The following is an 18,541-nucleotide window of genomic DNA, read 5'->3' as shown; positions in this document are numbered from 1 at the left end:
AATTAAAACTGTGCTTTAAAGTGAAAAATCAAGCACACAGTGTTCAAAATGAATGAAGATAAGTGAAATATCTGTGTTAAACGTATACTTAGTCTCCAACTCAAACACTGGCAAGTGAAATCTAACAAATTATTAGCCAATGGCTAACGATAGACATTATTTGATTGCCTAGCATGGAAATTTTGTTGCATATGCAAGTGATTTACTCGCATTGTAGAAGGCTGTTTAAATACTTTTTAAAAGAAAGTTAAATTTTTTTGTAAACACTGTTACAAGTTTAATGAGCAAAAGAACCATCATACTTGAAGTCTTTACAGTCGCGATCCATCCCATTCAGCAATCCTCTGGAATTTGCTTTTGAGGCATCCCCTTCATCTCCGACTTTCAACTCAGGACTTTTGTCTTCTTCAAATGGAGAAGTCTTTTCTTTTGAATCACCTTTCTCCCTGCCATCTGGATCTGCATCTGCTCCACCCTGGAATCACCAAAAATCAAGTTATTTTCAATAATTTCTATTCTTGACTGATCTTGTTTCACAATTTTGGCAACAGAACTGTTAAATGATTGATCTTGAGAGGAGTCCCTAGACATAAAATTTGACTCTCATATGTTGATACATAAAATCGAGAACTTGATAGGTAATTTTTATAAATTGTAGTTTGATGACTATTTTTTCAGTTGTTTAAAAGATTAAGGCAATTATCAATGTTTGATCAAATGGTTAATTTTCCAATAAAAGATCATAAATTTTTTTTTATTTTTTTTTTACATGATGTGTTATATTTAAATCACCCCTTTGTAGATTTTGAGCCATTCAAAGATAAAAAAATAAAATAAAATACCAGCAGGCGATATGCATCTTCAGAGCTGGGTAGTAACTGATTACATGTAATCTGGATTACGTAATCAGATTCCAAAAATTAAGTACTTCTAATTAGATTAAATTAAATTTTAAAATAATCGTAATCTAAACTATTTACACAATAGCAATAAATTATTCATACTTTATTGATTCTCCCTAATTCCACTTTTTCACCTTTTAATGTTCCTTTCTAAAATAACTGACCGCTTATATACACTCAGTCTTCCAGTTTTGTCCACATTCACACAAAGACTGGATTTACAAAAATCAATTCATGTTTAAGAAGTGTTTCAACATTGCATCAAATACTGATGAACATTAATTTTTATTTGAATTATCACTCTGTAGGTTGTTTAACCATGTATTTCTATGCCTTTAGAAGGCTTTTGTCTTTCAAACACATTAAAATGCACAAATTTATGAATACACATTCACTTTTTTAATCTGATCCACTTTCACCTGATATGTTTACTTAAAGTACCCCTAAGATTTTAAAATAAGACTTTATAGAGTATAACATTTGCAAGTTCATGGTTCTCTGATGTAGGTTATGGTCACATGACATGCAGATAAACAAATAAAATATTTCTTTTTTTTAGTAAGTGTTTTATTCTGATTTAACATTTTTATGATTTAATTGATTATTATTAGGGTCCAAGCCAGAATGGCGAGGGCCCTATTGATTCCTTCAGGATTATTATTATTATTTTTTTTGCGTTTTTGGGGGCCTTAACGTGCTCAAAAACTCTTGAAAATTTGCACACACGTTGGAATCTGCGGTCATTAGGAAGCCGCAGAGGCTGGGACCTGGGCGTGGCACAGGGGCTCTACAGCGACCCCTAGAACACAGTCTGAAAACATGATATGTAGCTCACACATACCTGCACGTATTCATATGAAACTCGGAACACATATAGATCTCATTGAGCTGAACAACTTTCGCGCTACATGTCATAGGCTCCGGCCAACAGGAAGTCGGCTATTTAGGGCTGTTTGAAAAGCCCATGCTCTGGAATTTTAAATACTCCTCTGAGGACTTCCATCCGATTGCCACCAAACTCGGTGAACATGATCTCAAGACATTGGGGATGCTAAATTGCGGAGGGATTTTTGATATCTCGAACGGTTTGCCCGTGGCGAGGCGATGAATTATGGCGAAAAATGAGAAACAGGAAATGTCTAATAACATCCACATACATTGTCTTATTTTGATCAAACTTCAGGGGTTTGTTCGTTGCATGATGCCGATCGAATAGATGTGATTATTATGAGTAAAAGTTATACCGCCACCAACTGGCAACAGGAAATGTGTCAACTTCAAAATTCTTTGAATTCAGCATCTTATTTTTACCCGATTTGCTTCAAACTTCATCAGAATAATGACAAAACACGGCCGATGTAAAACTGTGAAGGGAATATTGATATCTAAAATATTGTTGCCGTGGTAATATGTCAAAGTTGATTATTCTTTTCCGGTGATTTTGAGGCAGATAACATGCTTAGAATTCCATAAAACTCAATACACATATCCGTATTAGTGACAGATAGACACCGGCAAAAGCTCATAAATGGGCGTGGAAGAGGCACTCTATAGCGCCACCTTTTGTCAAAAGTGGGGGGGTTAGTTTTAGCTAAAGACACCAAACTCGGTACATAAATTGTTCTTATTAAGCCGGACAACTTTCTAATTTACAGTCATTAGCTACGACCAACAGGAAGTCGGCTATTTTTATTTTAATGTTTGTTTTTTGAGAAAACAGGCTGTAAATAAATTCATACTCCTCCAAGCAGAAACAAGTAGTTCACACCAAACTTTGTCAACATGATGCCAATATACTGAAGATTTTAAATTGTGGACAGATTTAGGATCTCTCGAACGGTGTGGCAATGGTGATTTATTAAAGTAACAGTAAAAAAAAATAGCAGTAATTTACTTATATCTTTAAAGTGCAGTTTCCAAACACTTCAAAACTTTTTACATAAATATAACAAGTCATTCTGAGGAAACATGCTTGGTTTCAAAAATGTATCATGCTCAGGGGCCACAAAACAATTAAAACTATCACTGAAATTGGTTTAAAGGTGACCACCAGATGGAGGCATGACCTTATTTTTCATGAGCTGCCTGTCTGTGTATCAGAATGAAAAATAATGCATAGAATCATCTGAATGTTCTGTACTGTCAGTATTCTTATATATATAAATAAATAAAATGTTTTATTTTTTTCATTTATTTTATTTTTTAGTTATTTATTTATTTTATTTTTTTAATAGTTATAGAATATAAAAAAGTATTGGTTACAATTTACATTAAGGTCTCTTTGGTTAACATGAACTAAAAAGGAACAATATAATTTAAAATAATTTATTAATCTTATTTAATGTTAGTTAACACTAACATTAAAAATATTAATTTTATGTTAATTCACAGAACAAACTAATGTTAAGATACAACTTTAAATTTTAATAATGTATTAATATATTTTTAACTTAACATTAATTAACATTAATAAATATTATGTAATTATTGTTCGTTTACTAGTATAGTTCAAGAACATAGTTTTTAACATTAGTTCATTCAAAACTAACAAACTAAGTATGAACAACATATGTTTTACTATATTTATTTGTGTTAGTAAAAAAATCTTTATGTTAGTTCATGGTACTGTAACTGATGTACATTAACCAGAAATTTTAATGAATAATGTAGTAGTCAAATTTGAACATATCATTAACCAAGATTCATAAATGCTATAAAATTATTGTTCATGCTAACTTAATGTTAACTTATATAATGTTAAAAAATAAAAACCTATTGAAAAGTGTTACAAAAGATTTACATTGTTCTTTATGTGTGAGTTTGTGTGTGAGAAAGAGAGAATAGAGAGAGACCAACATTAATAAAAGCTATATAATTATTGTTCATATTAATTAATATAGTTAATGTTAATAACTGAAACCTTATTGAAAGTGTTACCAAAATTGTATATATTGTTATGTGTATGTGTGTGTGTGTGTGTGTGTGTGTGTGTGTGTGTGTCTCAATGTCTTGATAGTTTGGATTATCCCTTTCATTGCTGTATCCCTCAAAAGCAGACTGCCAGAGGGTTACTGTAATGCATGTGCCCGCTGGGCACAGTTTTCCTGATGCCACCGGGGTGGCGTTTGCACTGATGGCTTGGGCCCGCCATCGCTGCTTGCAGCTATATTTTTTTTTTCTTTAAACTCATAAACCCCTTGCAGTTCCTTAAACCACAGTCTGGGAAACCGTGACATAATATAATGCTTAATGCACTTCATGTTGCTATAACAATGAATGGAATATATTTTCTTAATCTTTGTATTATTATATCAATATGGTATAAAATTAGATCAATATGGTAGAAGACGAGATTGGTCAAAAGTAATCTGAAAGTAGTCTGATTACATTACCTAAAATGTGTAATGTAATGGTATATTATAAATTGTAATAAATTTAAAATATAAAAACCAGTAACGAATTACAATTTGTAAGTAATCTACCCAGCTCTGTGCATCTTTACTTTTCAAAGCCATGAAATCAAAACTGACCATATTTATTTCCTTAAAGGGAAATGACATGACATACTTTCTTCTGTGTGATTTTTATTGGCATATCTTTATATACAGTCATGGCCAAAAATATCGGCACCCTTGGTAAATATGTTCAAAGAAGGCTGTGAAAATTAATCTGCATTGTTAATCCTTTTGATCTTTTATAAAATAAAAAATAAATAAAAATAAAAATAAAAAAAATAAAAAAAATAAAATCACAAAAATCTAACCTTTCATTGGATAATTAGAATTTAAAATGGGGGAAATATCATTATGAAATAAATGTTTTTTTTCTCTAATACACATTGGCCACAATTAACGGCACCCTTTTATTCAATACTTTTTGAAACCTCCATTTGCCAGTTTAACAGCTCTAAATTTTCTGCTATAATGCCTGATGAGGTTAGAGAACACCTGACAAGAGTTCAGAGACCTTTTCTTCATCCAGAATCACTCCAGACCAGTGTTAATTTTGGCAGGCATTTTTTATTTAGTCTTAGTCTTTATCTTGAGACGAAAATGCTTAATAGTCTTAGTCACATTTTAGTAATTTGAGTCTTTCATAGTTTTAGTCATTAGGCTACTTTTAGTCAAACTGCAGTTACCAACATTTATTTTGGTAGCCATTTTGGTAACACTTTAGAATAGGGAACACTTATTGACTATTAACTACGACTTTTCCCTCAACAAATTCCTAATTTGCTGCTTATTAGGTAGTTGTTAAGTTTGGGTATTGGGTAGGATTAGGGATGTAGAATAAGGTCATGTAGAATAAGGCATTAATATGTGCTTAATTACTACTAATAAATGGCTAATATTCTATTAACATGCATGTTAATTAGCAACTAGTTAAGAGACCTTAAAATAAAGTGTTACCGCCATTTTATATGTAGTCTTCAAACAAAAATAGTCATTAACTATTCTCTCTTTAAATCAATAAGCTTATGAGAAATTTGAATCAAGGATTGAATTTGGAAAAACTGGAATAAATATTCATTTTTTGGTAGAGATACAAATTAAACTCAGTTTTCAGATACAGTAGGTTTACTTAACATGTATACATTTATTTAACATCTTTTGTTGGTTAGCATTAATGACACAGATAGGTATTTAATTAGGAATGCTGTCCATTTAAGACCGATGCATGTAATACTTACTGACACAAATTCAGTTTTCACCCACCTGTTTACGTTCACTTAAGCCACACTGCATGTACGTGAGATACTTTACACAATAGACATTTGGACTGCTGTGTGTGTTTTTGAGCGCTGAGAACTGATCACGTGCTGTATGAGAACTGAAGAAGTGGAGCGTGTGCAAGAGAGAGCGCTTCTACCAGCGCAATTCCGCCTATCCCGCCTTCACTAACTTTAAGTTAATCAACAACGAATTGTGACTGCCGGGAAAAACGGGACATCTGGTCACCCTATCCCTAGCCCTTCAGGTGCTGAGGCCATTGTTTCAGATCATTAGTTCGCGTTTTGGTAGCCTATCCGTCCACTGCGGCTGCCATACTGAGACTAGATATGCGAACGCACCTCATCTGATTGCAATCCAATGACAGGGACACACATTTTGAAAGACAAGACAGTTAACTTAGCCTATAGGATGTATTTTGAATGTCCTGTACTCCTCAAATAACATTCTAGTCCCGTCTTGTTAACGAAGACGCGGCATAAATTTTGTCATAGTTTTTAATCATCAGTTATTATTTTTAGCTCATCAACGTCTAGTCTTAGTCACAGAAAAAAAGGTTTGTTAATGAATATTTTTTGTCGTCGTCTTCGTTGACGAAATTAACACTGCTCCAGACCCTTTAGATTCCCAGCTCCATGTTGGTGCTTCTCTTCAGTTCACCTCGCTCATTTTCTATAGGGTTCAGAGGACTGGAATGGCCATAGCAGAAGCTTGGTTTTGTGCTCAGTGACCCATTTTTGTGTGTGGATTATTGTACGGTTGGAAGATCCAAACATGGCCCATTATAAGATTTCTAACAGAGTCAGTCACTTATTAATTTTTTTTATCTGTTGGTATTTGATAGAATCCATGATGCCATGTGTCTAAACAAGATGTCCAGGACCTCCAGCAGAAATTTAGGCCATCAAAACATCAAAAATACAGCAGTTTATTTCATTGTATTTCAGGGTTTGCTGCTAAAAATCGAATTTTTTAGTTTCATCTGACCATAGAGGCCAGTCTCATTTGAAGTTCCAGTCGTGTCTGATAACTGAATATGCTGGAGTTTGTTTTTGGATGAAATAGGAGAATATTTCTTGAAACCCTCCCAAACAACATGTTGATGTAGGTGCCGTTTGACTATTTTTTTTTAAGGTTTTCTGACCCCGAGACTCAACTATTTTCTGCAATTCTCCAGCTGTGGTCCTTGTAGAATCTTTAGCCACTCAAATTCTCCTTCTCACCGTGCATTAGGACAATATAGACATGTCTTCTTCCAGGCAGTTTCGTAACATTTTATGTTGATGGGAACTTCTTAATTATTGTCCTGATGGTGGAAATGGGAATTTGTGAAGCTCAATTATCTTTTGCTGCACATCAGAAATATATTCTCTGGTTTTTCTCATTGTGATGGATGATTAAGGGAATTTGGGCTTTGTTTCCCCTCCTATTTATATTTCTGTGAAGCAGGAAGCCATGGCTGGATAATTTCATATTCATAATCACCCTGGAGTGCTCACGATTGTGAATATGAATGGGAATATACAGTGGGGCAAAAAAGTATTTAGTCAGCCACCAATTGTGCAAGTTCTCCCACTTAAAAAGATGAGAGAGGCCTGTAATTTTCATCATAGGTATACCTCAACTATGAGACACAAAATGAGAAAAAAAAATCCAGAAAATCACATTGTAGGATTTTTAAAGAATTAATTGGTAAATTCCTCGGTAAAATAAGTATTTGGTCACCTACAAACAAGCAACATTTCTGGCTCTCACAGACCTGTAACTTCTTCTTTAAGAGGCTCCTCTGTCCTCCACTCGTTACCTGTATTAATGGCATCTGTTTGAACTCGTTATCAGTATAAAAGACACCTGTCCACAACCTCAAACAGTCCAACTCCAAACTCCACCATGGCCAAGACCAAAGAGCTGTCAAAGGACACCAGAAACAAAATTGTAGACCTGCACCAGGCTGGGAAGACTGAATCTGCAATAGGTAAGCAGCTTGGTGTGAAGAAATCAACTGTGGGAGCAATTATTAGAAAATGGAAGACATACAAGACCACTGATAATCTCCCTCGATCTGGGGCTCCATGAAGATCTCACCCGTGGGGTCAAAATGATCACAAGAACTGTGAGCAAAAATCCCAGAACCACACGGGGGGACCTAGTGAATGACCTGCAGAGAGCTGGGACCAAAGTAACAAAGGCTACCATCAGTAACACACTGCGCCACCAGGGACTCAAAGCCTGCAGTGCCAGACGTGTCCCCCTGCTTAAGCCAGTACATGTCCGGGCCCGTCTGAAGTTTGCTAGAGAGCATTTGGATGATCCAGAAGAGGATTGGGAGAATGTCATATGGTGAACTTTTAATAGAAATTTTTGGTAAAAACTCAAAGAATGCCGAGTTGCATTCAAAGAACACCATACCTACTGTGAAGCATGGGGGTGGAAACATCATGCTTTGGGGCTGTTTTTCTGCAAAGGGGCCAGGACGACTGATCCGTGTAAACAAAAGAATGAATGGGGCCATGTATCGTGAGATTTTGAGTGAAAACCTCCTTCCATCAGCGAGGGCATTGAAGATGAAACGTGTCTGTGTCTTTCAGCATGACAATGATCCCAAACACACCGCCCGGGCAACGAAGGAGTGGATTCGTAAGAAGCATTTCAAGGTCCTGGAGTGGCCTAAGCCAGTCTCCAGATCTCAACCCCATCGAAAATCTTTGGAGGGAGTTGAAAGTCCGTGTTGCCCAGCGACAGCCCCAAAACATTACTGCTCTAGAGGAGATCTGCATGGAGGAATGGGCCAAAATACCAGCAACAGTGTGTGAAGACTTACAGAAAACATTTGACCTCTGTCATTGCCAACAAAGGGTATATAACAAAGTATTGAGATGAAATTTTGTTATTGACCAAATACTTATTTTCCACCATAATTTGCAAATAAATTCTTTAAAAATCCTACAATGTGATTTTCTGGATTTTTTTTTTTCTCATTTTGTCTCTCATAGTTGAGGTATACCTATGATGAAAATTACAGGCCTCTCTCATATTTTTAAGTGGGAGAACTTGCACAATTGGTGGCTGACTAAATACTTTTTTGCCCCACTGTACTTCAGAGATATTTTACTCATAAGAATTTCTAGAAGTGCCAATAATTGACCTATCGGTAAGCCCCTCCCCTCGAATGCAGACTAGCCAATGGCAGTCGAGTATCAGTTGCACGGGGAGCGGAACTCGGACATATTTAGGTTTCAGCGCCATAGAGAAACATTGGACGATCCGAAGCTCGCATCGGTTTTATGGGGTTTATGCTGCAAAAATGGAAAAATGATGTGCCTGGGGTACTTGTAACACTGATTCCAGGTATCCTGAGAGGATGGGCAATATAATTTATTTTATTACATTTCCTGAATCCAAACAAAACAGAGCAAAATGTCCCTAAGTATTCACCCCAATACAAATGAAGGCAAAAACATTCATTTTCTGGTTGTCATACACTCATTAAGTTACAGTTTTCATCTGCTCAAGCAGAACGTTAATGTTATTTTGTGCTTTAGCAAGGTATCTCTGGCTAAAACTTGCTAACGTTAAAGTTAGTGAGTCCATGCTAATGTACAAACCTAAATAGTGGACTGTTCTCGCGTCTTGTACAGTGTAGGTCAAAAACACACAAAAGTAGGTCTACATTTCAGTGCCTCTCCATATTAAACTGGTTAAATGTACATTAATTTAATCGTACCCTGCGATACATGAACAGTGTTGATCCTGCATGTTGCCATCCGCGATCGTGATGACCGACCGTAATATGAGACTTCTCCCGCTTACATTGTAATCTGTAAACCCTCGCGTCGAGTTACCCACCGTATTTATTTTTAAATATTTTATAAATCCCTCCATGGAATATTTAATTCCCATTTGGTGGTCTTCTGTGTCCAAAATTGTGCAAAAACATTGTGGGACAAGGTTTTCACACTGTAGCTATCATTGAAAGACAGTGGACAACTCCATTTGTTTGTCCGAGGGAGCAACAGTAACTAAGGGGGTCGGGGCTTACCGATAGGTCAATTGTGTCCAACATGTATTTGAGAAAAACATTTATTTCATAATGATATTTCCCCCATTTTAAATTCTTATTATCCAATGAAAGGTTAGATTTTTGTGAATTTTTAAAATAAAAAGATCAAAAGGATTAACAATGCAGATTCATTTTCACAGCCTTCTTTGATCATATTTACCAAGGGTGCCGATATTTTTGTCCATGACTGTATCATACGCAAACAATGTGTCAAATCTTAAAGGACCAATAATAATGGAAACAGATGGCTCGGTTTCTGACTACTCTTTTCTGGGGTGTGTTGGTTTGTAAACAGTAAGTCAGTCCACTGCCAAGTAACCAAGGCTGTCCCACCCACCCAGGGGTGGGACCAGTTACTTATTTCTATGGGGTAAAAAGGAGAAATGCCTATTCTGTTCTTTTTTTTGTTTTGTTTTTTAAATAAACCAAGAATTAATGGGTTAGTTCACCCAAAAATGAAAATTCTGTCATTAATTACTCACCCTTATGTCGTTCCAAACCCGTAAGACTTCGGAACACAAATTAAGTCTCAAGTCTACTTTATTTATAAAGCCCTTTCCACTACAAAGTAGACCAAAGGACTGTACAGCAACACAGCAAAACTACAATAGATATCAACAATAACAATTAACAATTAAAGATCAACAATTAAAAGCCAAAGAAAACAAATGTGTTTTCACAAGGGATTTAAAAACATCAACTGAGGGTGCAGATTGAAAAAAAATTCTCTCTCAATATTTTTGGGGATTTTTTCGATAACGATAATTAGACGATATTTTGCCGACTGTGTTATTGTGCTGATATCTGACTACCGTGGACAGCTGCAGTTTTTGATATTCTTCATATTCTGTGTGGTCAGTTCACATCAGTGATAGAAATTAATCTTTTCATATAACTTTAAATTGATTTTTACCTTTTATGGGCAATTTTACCTGTAATAAAGCCTTTTTTTTTCTAAAAGTATACATCTTTTGAGTCAAATTGTTACATTCAATTAGTCAATTAGAATAATAAGACATTTAGGCTGTTACCAAACAAATGAAACCAGTATCAAAATTAATCTTTGCAGAAGTTGCATCTGAAGTGCCATTTAGATGTATTTACACACTGTTTAGGACATGGAGTGCTTTAACCTGCAGTTACAAATACATAATGTTTTGATATTTTAAACATAAAACATTAAATACTGATATTTGAAATTACTTTAAAATGAACATATACTTGGCAGCAATGCGACTGAACCGAATCATTTAAATGGTTGATTCATTCAGGAAACGAAACACCGTCATGTTGCTCAGAGACACAAAACAGTGCTGTGGCTGTGTTTGGAATGTTTTTTGTTGGTGAAATGGAGCAAAAACAAGCAATATGGTGTCTAAAACGCAAGTCTCTTAATATTAACTGTTGTATAAAATTAATATCACAATCATGCTTATTTTGAACAAAAACGGCACTCTTCGTGTGATTGTAAATATATGATATATATATATATATATATATATATATATATATATATATATATATATATATATATATATATATATATATATATATGTCGTGACTGCATCACCACCTCGGTGTGCATTATTTTCTAATAATTCAACGGACCGAAGTCAATTATTCCGCTTATACTACGGTTGCCACACCTCAAGACATCGATCAGATGATATATTTCAAGGCATTCGTCCAGTATTTCTACTTAAATCGCTATTGTGAGTAGGATTATTTCTTCCGCATTTCATCCAACGCCTCCGTTGCTAATTCCAAAACGTCATTTTAAACCTAGTAACGGAGGCTTGAGCCCTTAATAACAGATTATACTACGGGACGTTGAATGTTTGAATCTGATTGGCTGACGAACGTTCTAAGGTGTGCATTATTTTCAGGGAAGCATACGTGACGTAGTTCCAGGCAGCTCTTGACCGCATTACATGACCATATGACTTCACCAAATGCTTTCTGTTATTTCAAAGGTCTTTCAAACCAAAACCCACAACGACACTGGCCAAACAAATAAAACGACAGACCATGTCTATGTTTTTGCCACAAAATTACGCTTTATTATGTACGGAAAGCACATACTCTGTCTCTCCCGCTCTCTCTCCCTCACAGACCGCACATACATAACAGTTACAGTTTGCACACACTAGAATACGTCACACTAATGTTGTTAGCGCTACTCTGACGATTTTATCAGTAAACAACTTAAAAACTACATGATTTCTCACAAGCGAGGTAACAACTGTTCGTGAACAAAAGGAACTAAGTTTCACTATAACTAGAGACATTGCTGCCGAACACTATTGAGTAGAGGTCGACCGATAGTGAATTTTAACGATACCGATAGCTAGGTTGGACCACACTGGCCGATACCGATTAATCAACCGATAGTTTTCAAAATGGATACTGAAAGGGAGCTAGTGCTTTACTATTTAAAAAAAAAAGTGTACTGAACCATACTTTGTAAATGAATAAATATATTAATATTATTTACTATATTGATCATTAAAGTTATTTCATAGTTTGCTAATGTTAAAAGAAGAAACTTTAAAATTTAAAAATGTAGCCTATTAGTAGCTAATAGTGAATGTTGAAATGAACACACTCTAACAAGGAACAATACTTGTTTTCATTAATGCTACGAATGGACTCTTATTGTTAAGTGTTACCATTTAATTTCAACAGTCATGCTTAAAGATGGCCATCTTTAAATACCTACACAAGGCCATAGCATTAAAATTACATACATATGAATATTGTATGTGTACTCACACTTTATTTGCTTCTATTTTTTAACACTTGATAATTATCTACTCAAAAAAAAAAAAAAAAAAAAAGTTAAGTCACACGCAAAAGCGCAGCGTTGCGTCTAGGAGAACTCAGAGGTATCCCACACACACACACACCAGACGCTTTGCGTTCAAATCAAGTGGCGGTCTAAAATAATTTATTTAATAACCAAATGGACATAAGTTTGCTTCAAGAATGAACATTGTGGCATAAATGAGTTTGAAGTTCGGAGTTTAAAAAAAAACAAAAAACAGAGCAAGCGGAAAGAGAACGCGCGATCTGTATTACAGTTCTCTAAATGAAGGATACAGACTTTATTAGAGCCACAGAAAGACAAACGTTTTGCTGAAAAATGCACAATACATAATTTATAGCCTAGGGTGAAGTCATTATGTACATTCACAATGATTTGGGACAAATATAATGTAATTTAATAGAAAACTATGTGAATGGCGCTCTGTTCCGCAGCAGGATTTTCTGTCGCCTGTATTTAAATGAGAGTCTGGAGTTTCCGCTCTGTGCAGCGCGCAGTGTCACGTGTCACGTGTCAAAATAAACAACACGTACTGTCAATGATTTCTGCCTCTAAAGGCCGTTCTCGCACTGTATAATGCCAGCGGACCCTTCTCAGCCACTCCAGCAACGGTTGCAAATCAGAAAACTATCGGCATGGATTTTTGCCGATAACAGATAGTTGTGGCAATCAACTATCGGTGCCGATTAATCGCCAAAACCGATGAATCGGTCGACCTCTACTATTGAGAGACGCACAGAGGTTCTCTCTCTCTCTCTCTCATAACTAAGTTATTAACTGTATTAACTGTATTATTAGTCTGTTATCAACGGCTCAAGCCTCCGTTACTAGGTTAAAAATGACATTTAGGAATTAGCAACGGAGGTGTTGGATAAAATCGGAAGAAATAATCCTACTCACAATAGCGATTTAAGTAGAAATACGGATGAATACCTCAAAATATATACGCTTCGCGTTGTGACCGCATCACCACCTCGGGTGTGCATTATTTTTCTAATAATCCAACAGCCCGTCGTCAATTATTCCTTACTTAATACAGTTAATAACTAAGTTATGAGAGAGAGTTATAGTGAAACTTAGTTCCTTTTGTTCACGAACAGCACCGTTGTTGTTACCTCGCATGAGAGAAATCATGTAGTTTTTAAGTTGTTTATTGACAAAATCGTCAGAGTAGTGCTAACAACATTAGCGCGATGTATGTTAGTGTGTGCAAACTGTAACTTATGTATGTGCGGTCTGTGAGGGAGAGAGAGAGGGAGAGATAGAGTATGTGCTTTCCGTACATAATAAAGCGTAATTTTGTGGCAAAAACATGGACATGATCTGTCGTTTTTATCATATTGTTTACTATATTTATTTATTTGGCCAGTGTCGTTGTGGGTCTTGGTTATTTTGCTGTTGTAAGACCTTTGAAATAACAGAAATCATTTGGCAAAGTGATATGGTCATGTAATGCGGTCAAGAGCTGCCTGGAACTACGTTCGCCGTGCGTTTCCCTGAAGTTTCCCCGGAGTGAGTGTATGTATGTGTGTGTATATATATTAGTGGTGGGCATAGATTAATTTTTTTAATCTAGATTAATCTCACTGTAATCTTGGAATGGTTCATTTGGCTCATTTGAATTCTGCCAAGTAGACCAGAATAAGTTCACAACTAGTAGTAAACAACTAGCAGTCATCAAGAATTTAATATTGATAATAACATTGAAGACATTGTATGATTATTCCTTAAAGATAAGGTTTTAATAGTTTTAGTAGTAGTAGCCTATTACGTTCTGCCCAATGTCTTCAAGTGAAACCGAACTTTTATTTTGACGGGTTGCCGTGAGGATAGTTTTTCTCAAATGAAACGCTCGAATGCTCATGAAGTGACTCTCAGAGCAGTTCTGGAGATGTTGTTCATGTATTTATGTCCTCATTTAGTGAGACGACAGACGTTAATATCGCCACAAGCGTCACACGGTCTTCTGTATGAGTAGTGAACAAACCCGTGCCTGCGCCATACATTAACACAGAGAGACACAGAAGTCATATTTAAATAGGCGTTTTGCTTAATATTTACAAATAGGAGTGGGAGTGTGCTCACTTGTGTGTGCGCTTACATTTGTTTGTGTGTGTGTGTGTGTGTGTGTGTGTGTGCGAACCGGGCGGAACTCCGCTGTGCGATACAGAGAGCGTGACCATGTAACGAGACAGAAATGACTTGGCGATTTCCATTGGGAAGCTTCTTAAAATTAATTTTCCTGAAGCAAACCCGGCTTCATAGCTGCATCCATGTTAGCACGCATACAAACAGGTTTGAAGACTCGTTCTCGCCCCCTACAGTGCAATTCGGCAAGGTATACATCCGCGCTAAAATATAAAGGTGAAAGTCATCATAGCTTGCGTAGTATAGACCCAGCTCCCAAACCAACTTTGAGAATAGATTAACGGCCCACCACTAATATATTATTTATTTTTATATATATATATATATATATATATATATATATATATATATACACACACACACACACAGTGGGTACAGAAAGTATTCAGACCCCTTAAATTTTTCACTCTTTGTTATATTGCAGCCATTTGCTAAAATCAATTAAGTTAATTTTTTTCCCTCATTAATGTACACACAGCACCACATATTGACAGAAAAAACAGAATTGTTGACATTTTTGCAGATTTATTAAAAAGAAAAACTGAAATATCACATGGTCCTAAGTATTCAGACCCTTTGCTGTGACACTCATATATTTAACTCAGGTGCTGTCTATTTCTTCTGATCATCCTTGAGATGGTTCTACACCTTCATTTCAGTCCAGCTGTGTTTGATTATACTGATTGGACTTGATTAGGAAAGCCACACACCTGTCTATATAAGACCTTACAGCTCACAGTGCATGTCAGAGCAAATGAGAATCATGAGGTCAAAGGAACTGCCTGAAGGGCTCAGAGACAGAATTGTGGCAAGGCACAGATCTGGCCAAGGTTACAAAAACATTTCTGCTGCACTTAAGGTTCCTAAGAGCACAGTGGCCTCCATAATCCTTAAATGGAAGGCGTTTGGGACGACCAGAACCCTTCCTAGAGCTGGCCGTCCGCCAAACTGAGCTATCGGGGAGAAGAGCCTTGGTGAGAGAGGTAAAGAAGAACCCAAAGATCACTGTGGCTGAGCTCCAGAGATGCAGTCGGGAGATGGGAGAAAGTTGTAGAAAGTCAACCATCAGCCCTCCACCAGTCAGGGCTTTATGGCAGAGTGGCCCGACGGAAGCCTCTCCTCAGTGCAAGACACATGAAAGCCCGCATGGAGTTTGCTAAAAACACCTGAATAAGATTCTCTGGTCTGATGAGACCAAGATAGAACTTTTGGCCTTAATTCTAAGCGGTATGTGTGGAGAAAACCAGGCACTGCTCATCACCTGTCCAATACAGTCCCAACAGTGAAGCATGGTGGTGGCAGCATCATGCTGTGGGGTGTTTTCAGCTGCAGGGACAGGACGACTGGTTGCAATCGAGGGAAAGATGAATGCGGCCAAGTACAGGGATATCCTGGACGAAATCCTTCTCCAGAGTGCTCAGGACCTCAGACTGGGCTGTAGGTTTACCTTCCAACAAGACAATGACCCCAAGCACACAGCTAAAATAACGAAGGAGTGGCTTCACAACAACTCCGTGACTGTTCTTGAATGGCCCAGCCAGAGCCCTGACTTAAACCCAATTGAGCATCTCTGGAGAGACCTAAAATGGCTGTCCACCAACGCTACCATCCAACCTGACAGAACTGGAGAGGATCTGCAAGGAGGAATGGCAGAGGATCCCCAAATCCAGGTGTGAAAAACTTGTTGCATCTTTCCCAAAAGACTCATGGATGTATTAGATCAAAAGGGTGCTTCTACTAAATACTGAGCAAAGGGTCTGAATACTTAGGACCATGTGATATTTCAGTTTTTCTTTTTTAATAAATCTGCAAAAATGTCAACAATTCTGTGTTTTTCTGTCAATATGGGGTGATGTGTGTACATTAATGAGGAAAAAATCAACTTAAATGATTTTAGCAAATGGCTGCAATATAACAAAGAGTGAAAAATTTAAGGGGGTCTGAATACTTTCCGTACCCACTGTATTATATATATATATATTTTTATACACCCATACATACACACACACTAGGTGTGCTATTTGATTGCAATCTTTCCTTTGACAGCCACGTTTCTAGCATTTGTAAAACTGCATTTTTTAATCTTAAAAATATATCTAAATTGAGACCGGTGCTCTCAATGTCAAATGCAGAAATGTTAATTCATGCATTTATGACCTCAAGGTTAGATTACTGTAATGCTTTATTGGGTGGTTGTTCTGCACGCTAAATAAACTCCAGATGGTCCAAAATGCAGCAGCTAGAGTTCTTACTAGAACCAGGAAGTATGGCCACATTAGCCCGGTTCTGTCAACAAAGCACTGGCTTCCTATTAAACATCTTATACATTTTTAAATCTTGTTAATTACTTATAAAGCCCTGAATGGTTTAGCTCCTCAGTACTTGAGCGAACTCTTATCGCATTATAGTCCTCCACGTCCACTACGTTCTCAAAACTACTGCCATTTGATAATACCTAGAACATCAAAATCAACTGGGGGCGGCAGAACCTTTTCCTATTTAGCGCCAAAACTCTGGAACAATCTACCTAACACTGTTTGGGAGGCAGACACACTCAGTTTAAATCAAGATTGAAGACCCATCTCTTTAACCTGGCTTACACATAATACAGTAATACGCTTCTAATATTCAAATCCGTTAAAGGATTGTTAGGCTGCATTATTTAGGTCAACCAGAACTGGGAACACTTCCCATAACACCCGATGTACTTGTTACATCGTAAGAAGAATGGCTAATATTAGTCTGTTTCTTTCTTATTCCGAGATCACCGTAGCCACCCGATCCAGTCAGCGGAGATCAGGACACCTAGATGAGCCCCAGAGATGGATCCCAAGTGAGGACCTCATCACCTAGACAACCATCGGGACAAGACCACGGGAACCAAATTAGTCCTTTACACAATCTGACTTTGCTGCTGTTGGAATTGAACTGCTGGTTCGTCTGGCTAGAGGAGAACTGGCCCCCCGACTGAGCCTGGTTTCTCCCAAGGTTTTTTCTCCAATCTGTCACCGATGGAGATTTGGTTCCTTGTCGCCAACTTCATTTCCAGCGATATCGTCGACTTGATTGCACAGATACTATTTAAACTGAACTGAGCTGGACAATGACATCATTGAATTCAATAATGAAATGCCTTTAACTGAAAATTGAGTGTTTAATTTGTCATTTTACATTATTGACACTATTTTCCTATTTTAATATTGGAAAGTTGCTTTGACACAATCTGTATTGTTAAAATCGCTATATAAATAAAGGTGACTTGACATTTTCTGGCCTCGTATCTTGAATTTTGTGATCATTCTTAATGCATTTTAATAGACTGAATCATGCAGTGAAAGAACACACTCTAAATGCGCACGCGCTCTAGTCTAGACTTCACGTAATGAATGCGTGCTCTCTGTAGGGGTGTTTTGGTTGGTTTTTGCAAAATACTCAATGTCAAATTGCACATCGTTAAAACAACAATTACGATATTATCGCAGACGACATATATCGCACACCCCTAGTTCAACCGTAATTTTACAAAGCAGCGAGAATACTTTTTGTGCACAAAGAAAACAATAATAACAAATTATTCAACTGTTCTTCTCACCGAGTCATCCGTCATTTTGGCGAGCACCCCAGAAAGTAATCAACATAATCAGCGGTGTTTACGTTCAGTAGAAGGCGCACGCATGTTGAACGTAAACAAAGCTGATTATAGCTGAGGATGAGTAATTAATGACAGAATTTTCATTTTTTGGGTGAACTAACCCTTTAAACACTCCCTGTATTCACTAGTGCAGGGGTGGCCAAAGTCGGTACTGGACAGCCACAGTCCTGGAGAGTTCAGCTCCAACCCTAATCAAACACACCTGAAGAAGCTAATCCAGTACTA

At 36.8% G+C, this 18,541-nt stretch overlaps 1 protein-coding gene across 10 annotated transcripts in view; it reads right to left on the bottom strand.

Moving 5' to 3' along the window:
• Positions 1–18,541, bottom strand: part of pum2 (pumilio RNA-binding family member 2) — an 85,710-nt gene that overhangs the window by 46,405 nt on the left and 20,764 nt on the right. For all 10 annotated transcript variants that reach the window (XM_058756236.1, XM_058756235.1, XM_058756232.1 and 7 more), the window contains exon 6: positions 303–475. In XM_058756236.1, the coding sequence (XP_058612219.1) occupies positions 303–475 (173 nt within the window). The remainder of the gene's footprint in view (positions 1–302; positions 476–18,541) is intronic.

Source organism: Onychostoma macrolepis, chromosome 20, assembly GCF_012432095.1.
Source record: "Onychostoma macrolepis isolate SWU-2019 chromosome 20, ASM1243209v1, whole genome shotgun sequence".
Lineage (NCBI taxonomy): Eukaryota > Metazoa > Chordata > Actinopteri > Cypriniformes > Cyprinidae > Onychostoma > Onychostoma macrolepis.
Note: the sequence above shows the minus strand (reverse complement) of the source record. Positions and strands in the feature narration are given on the sequence as shown.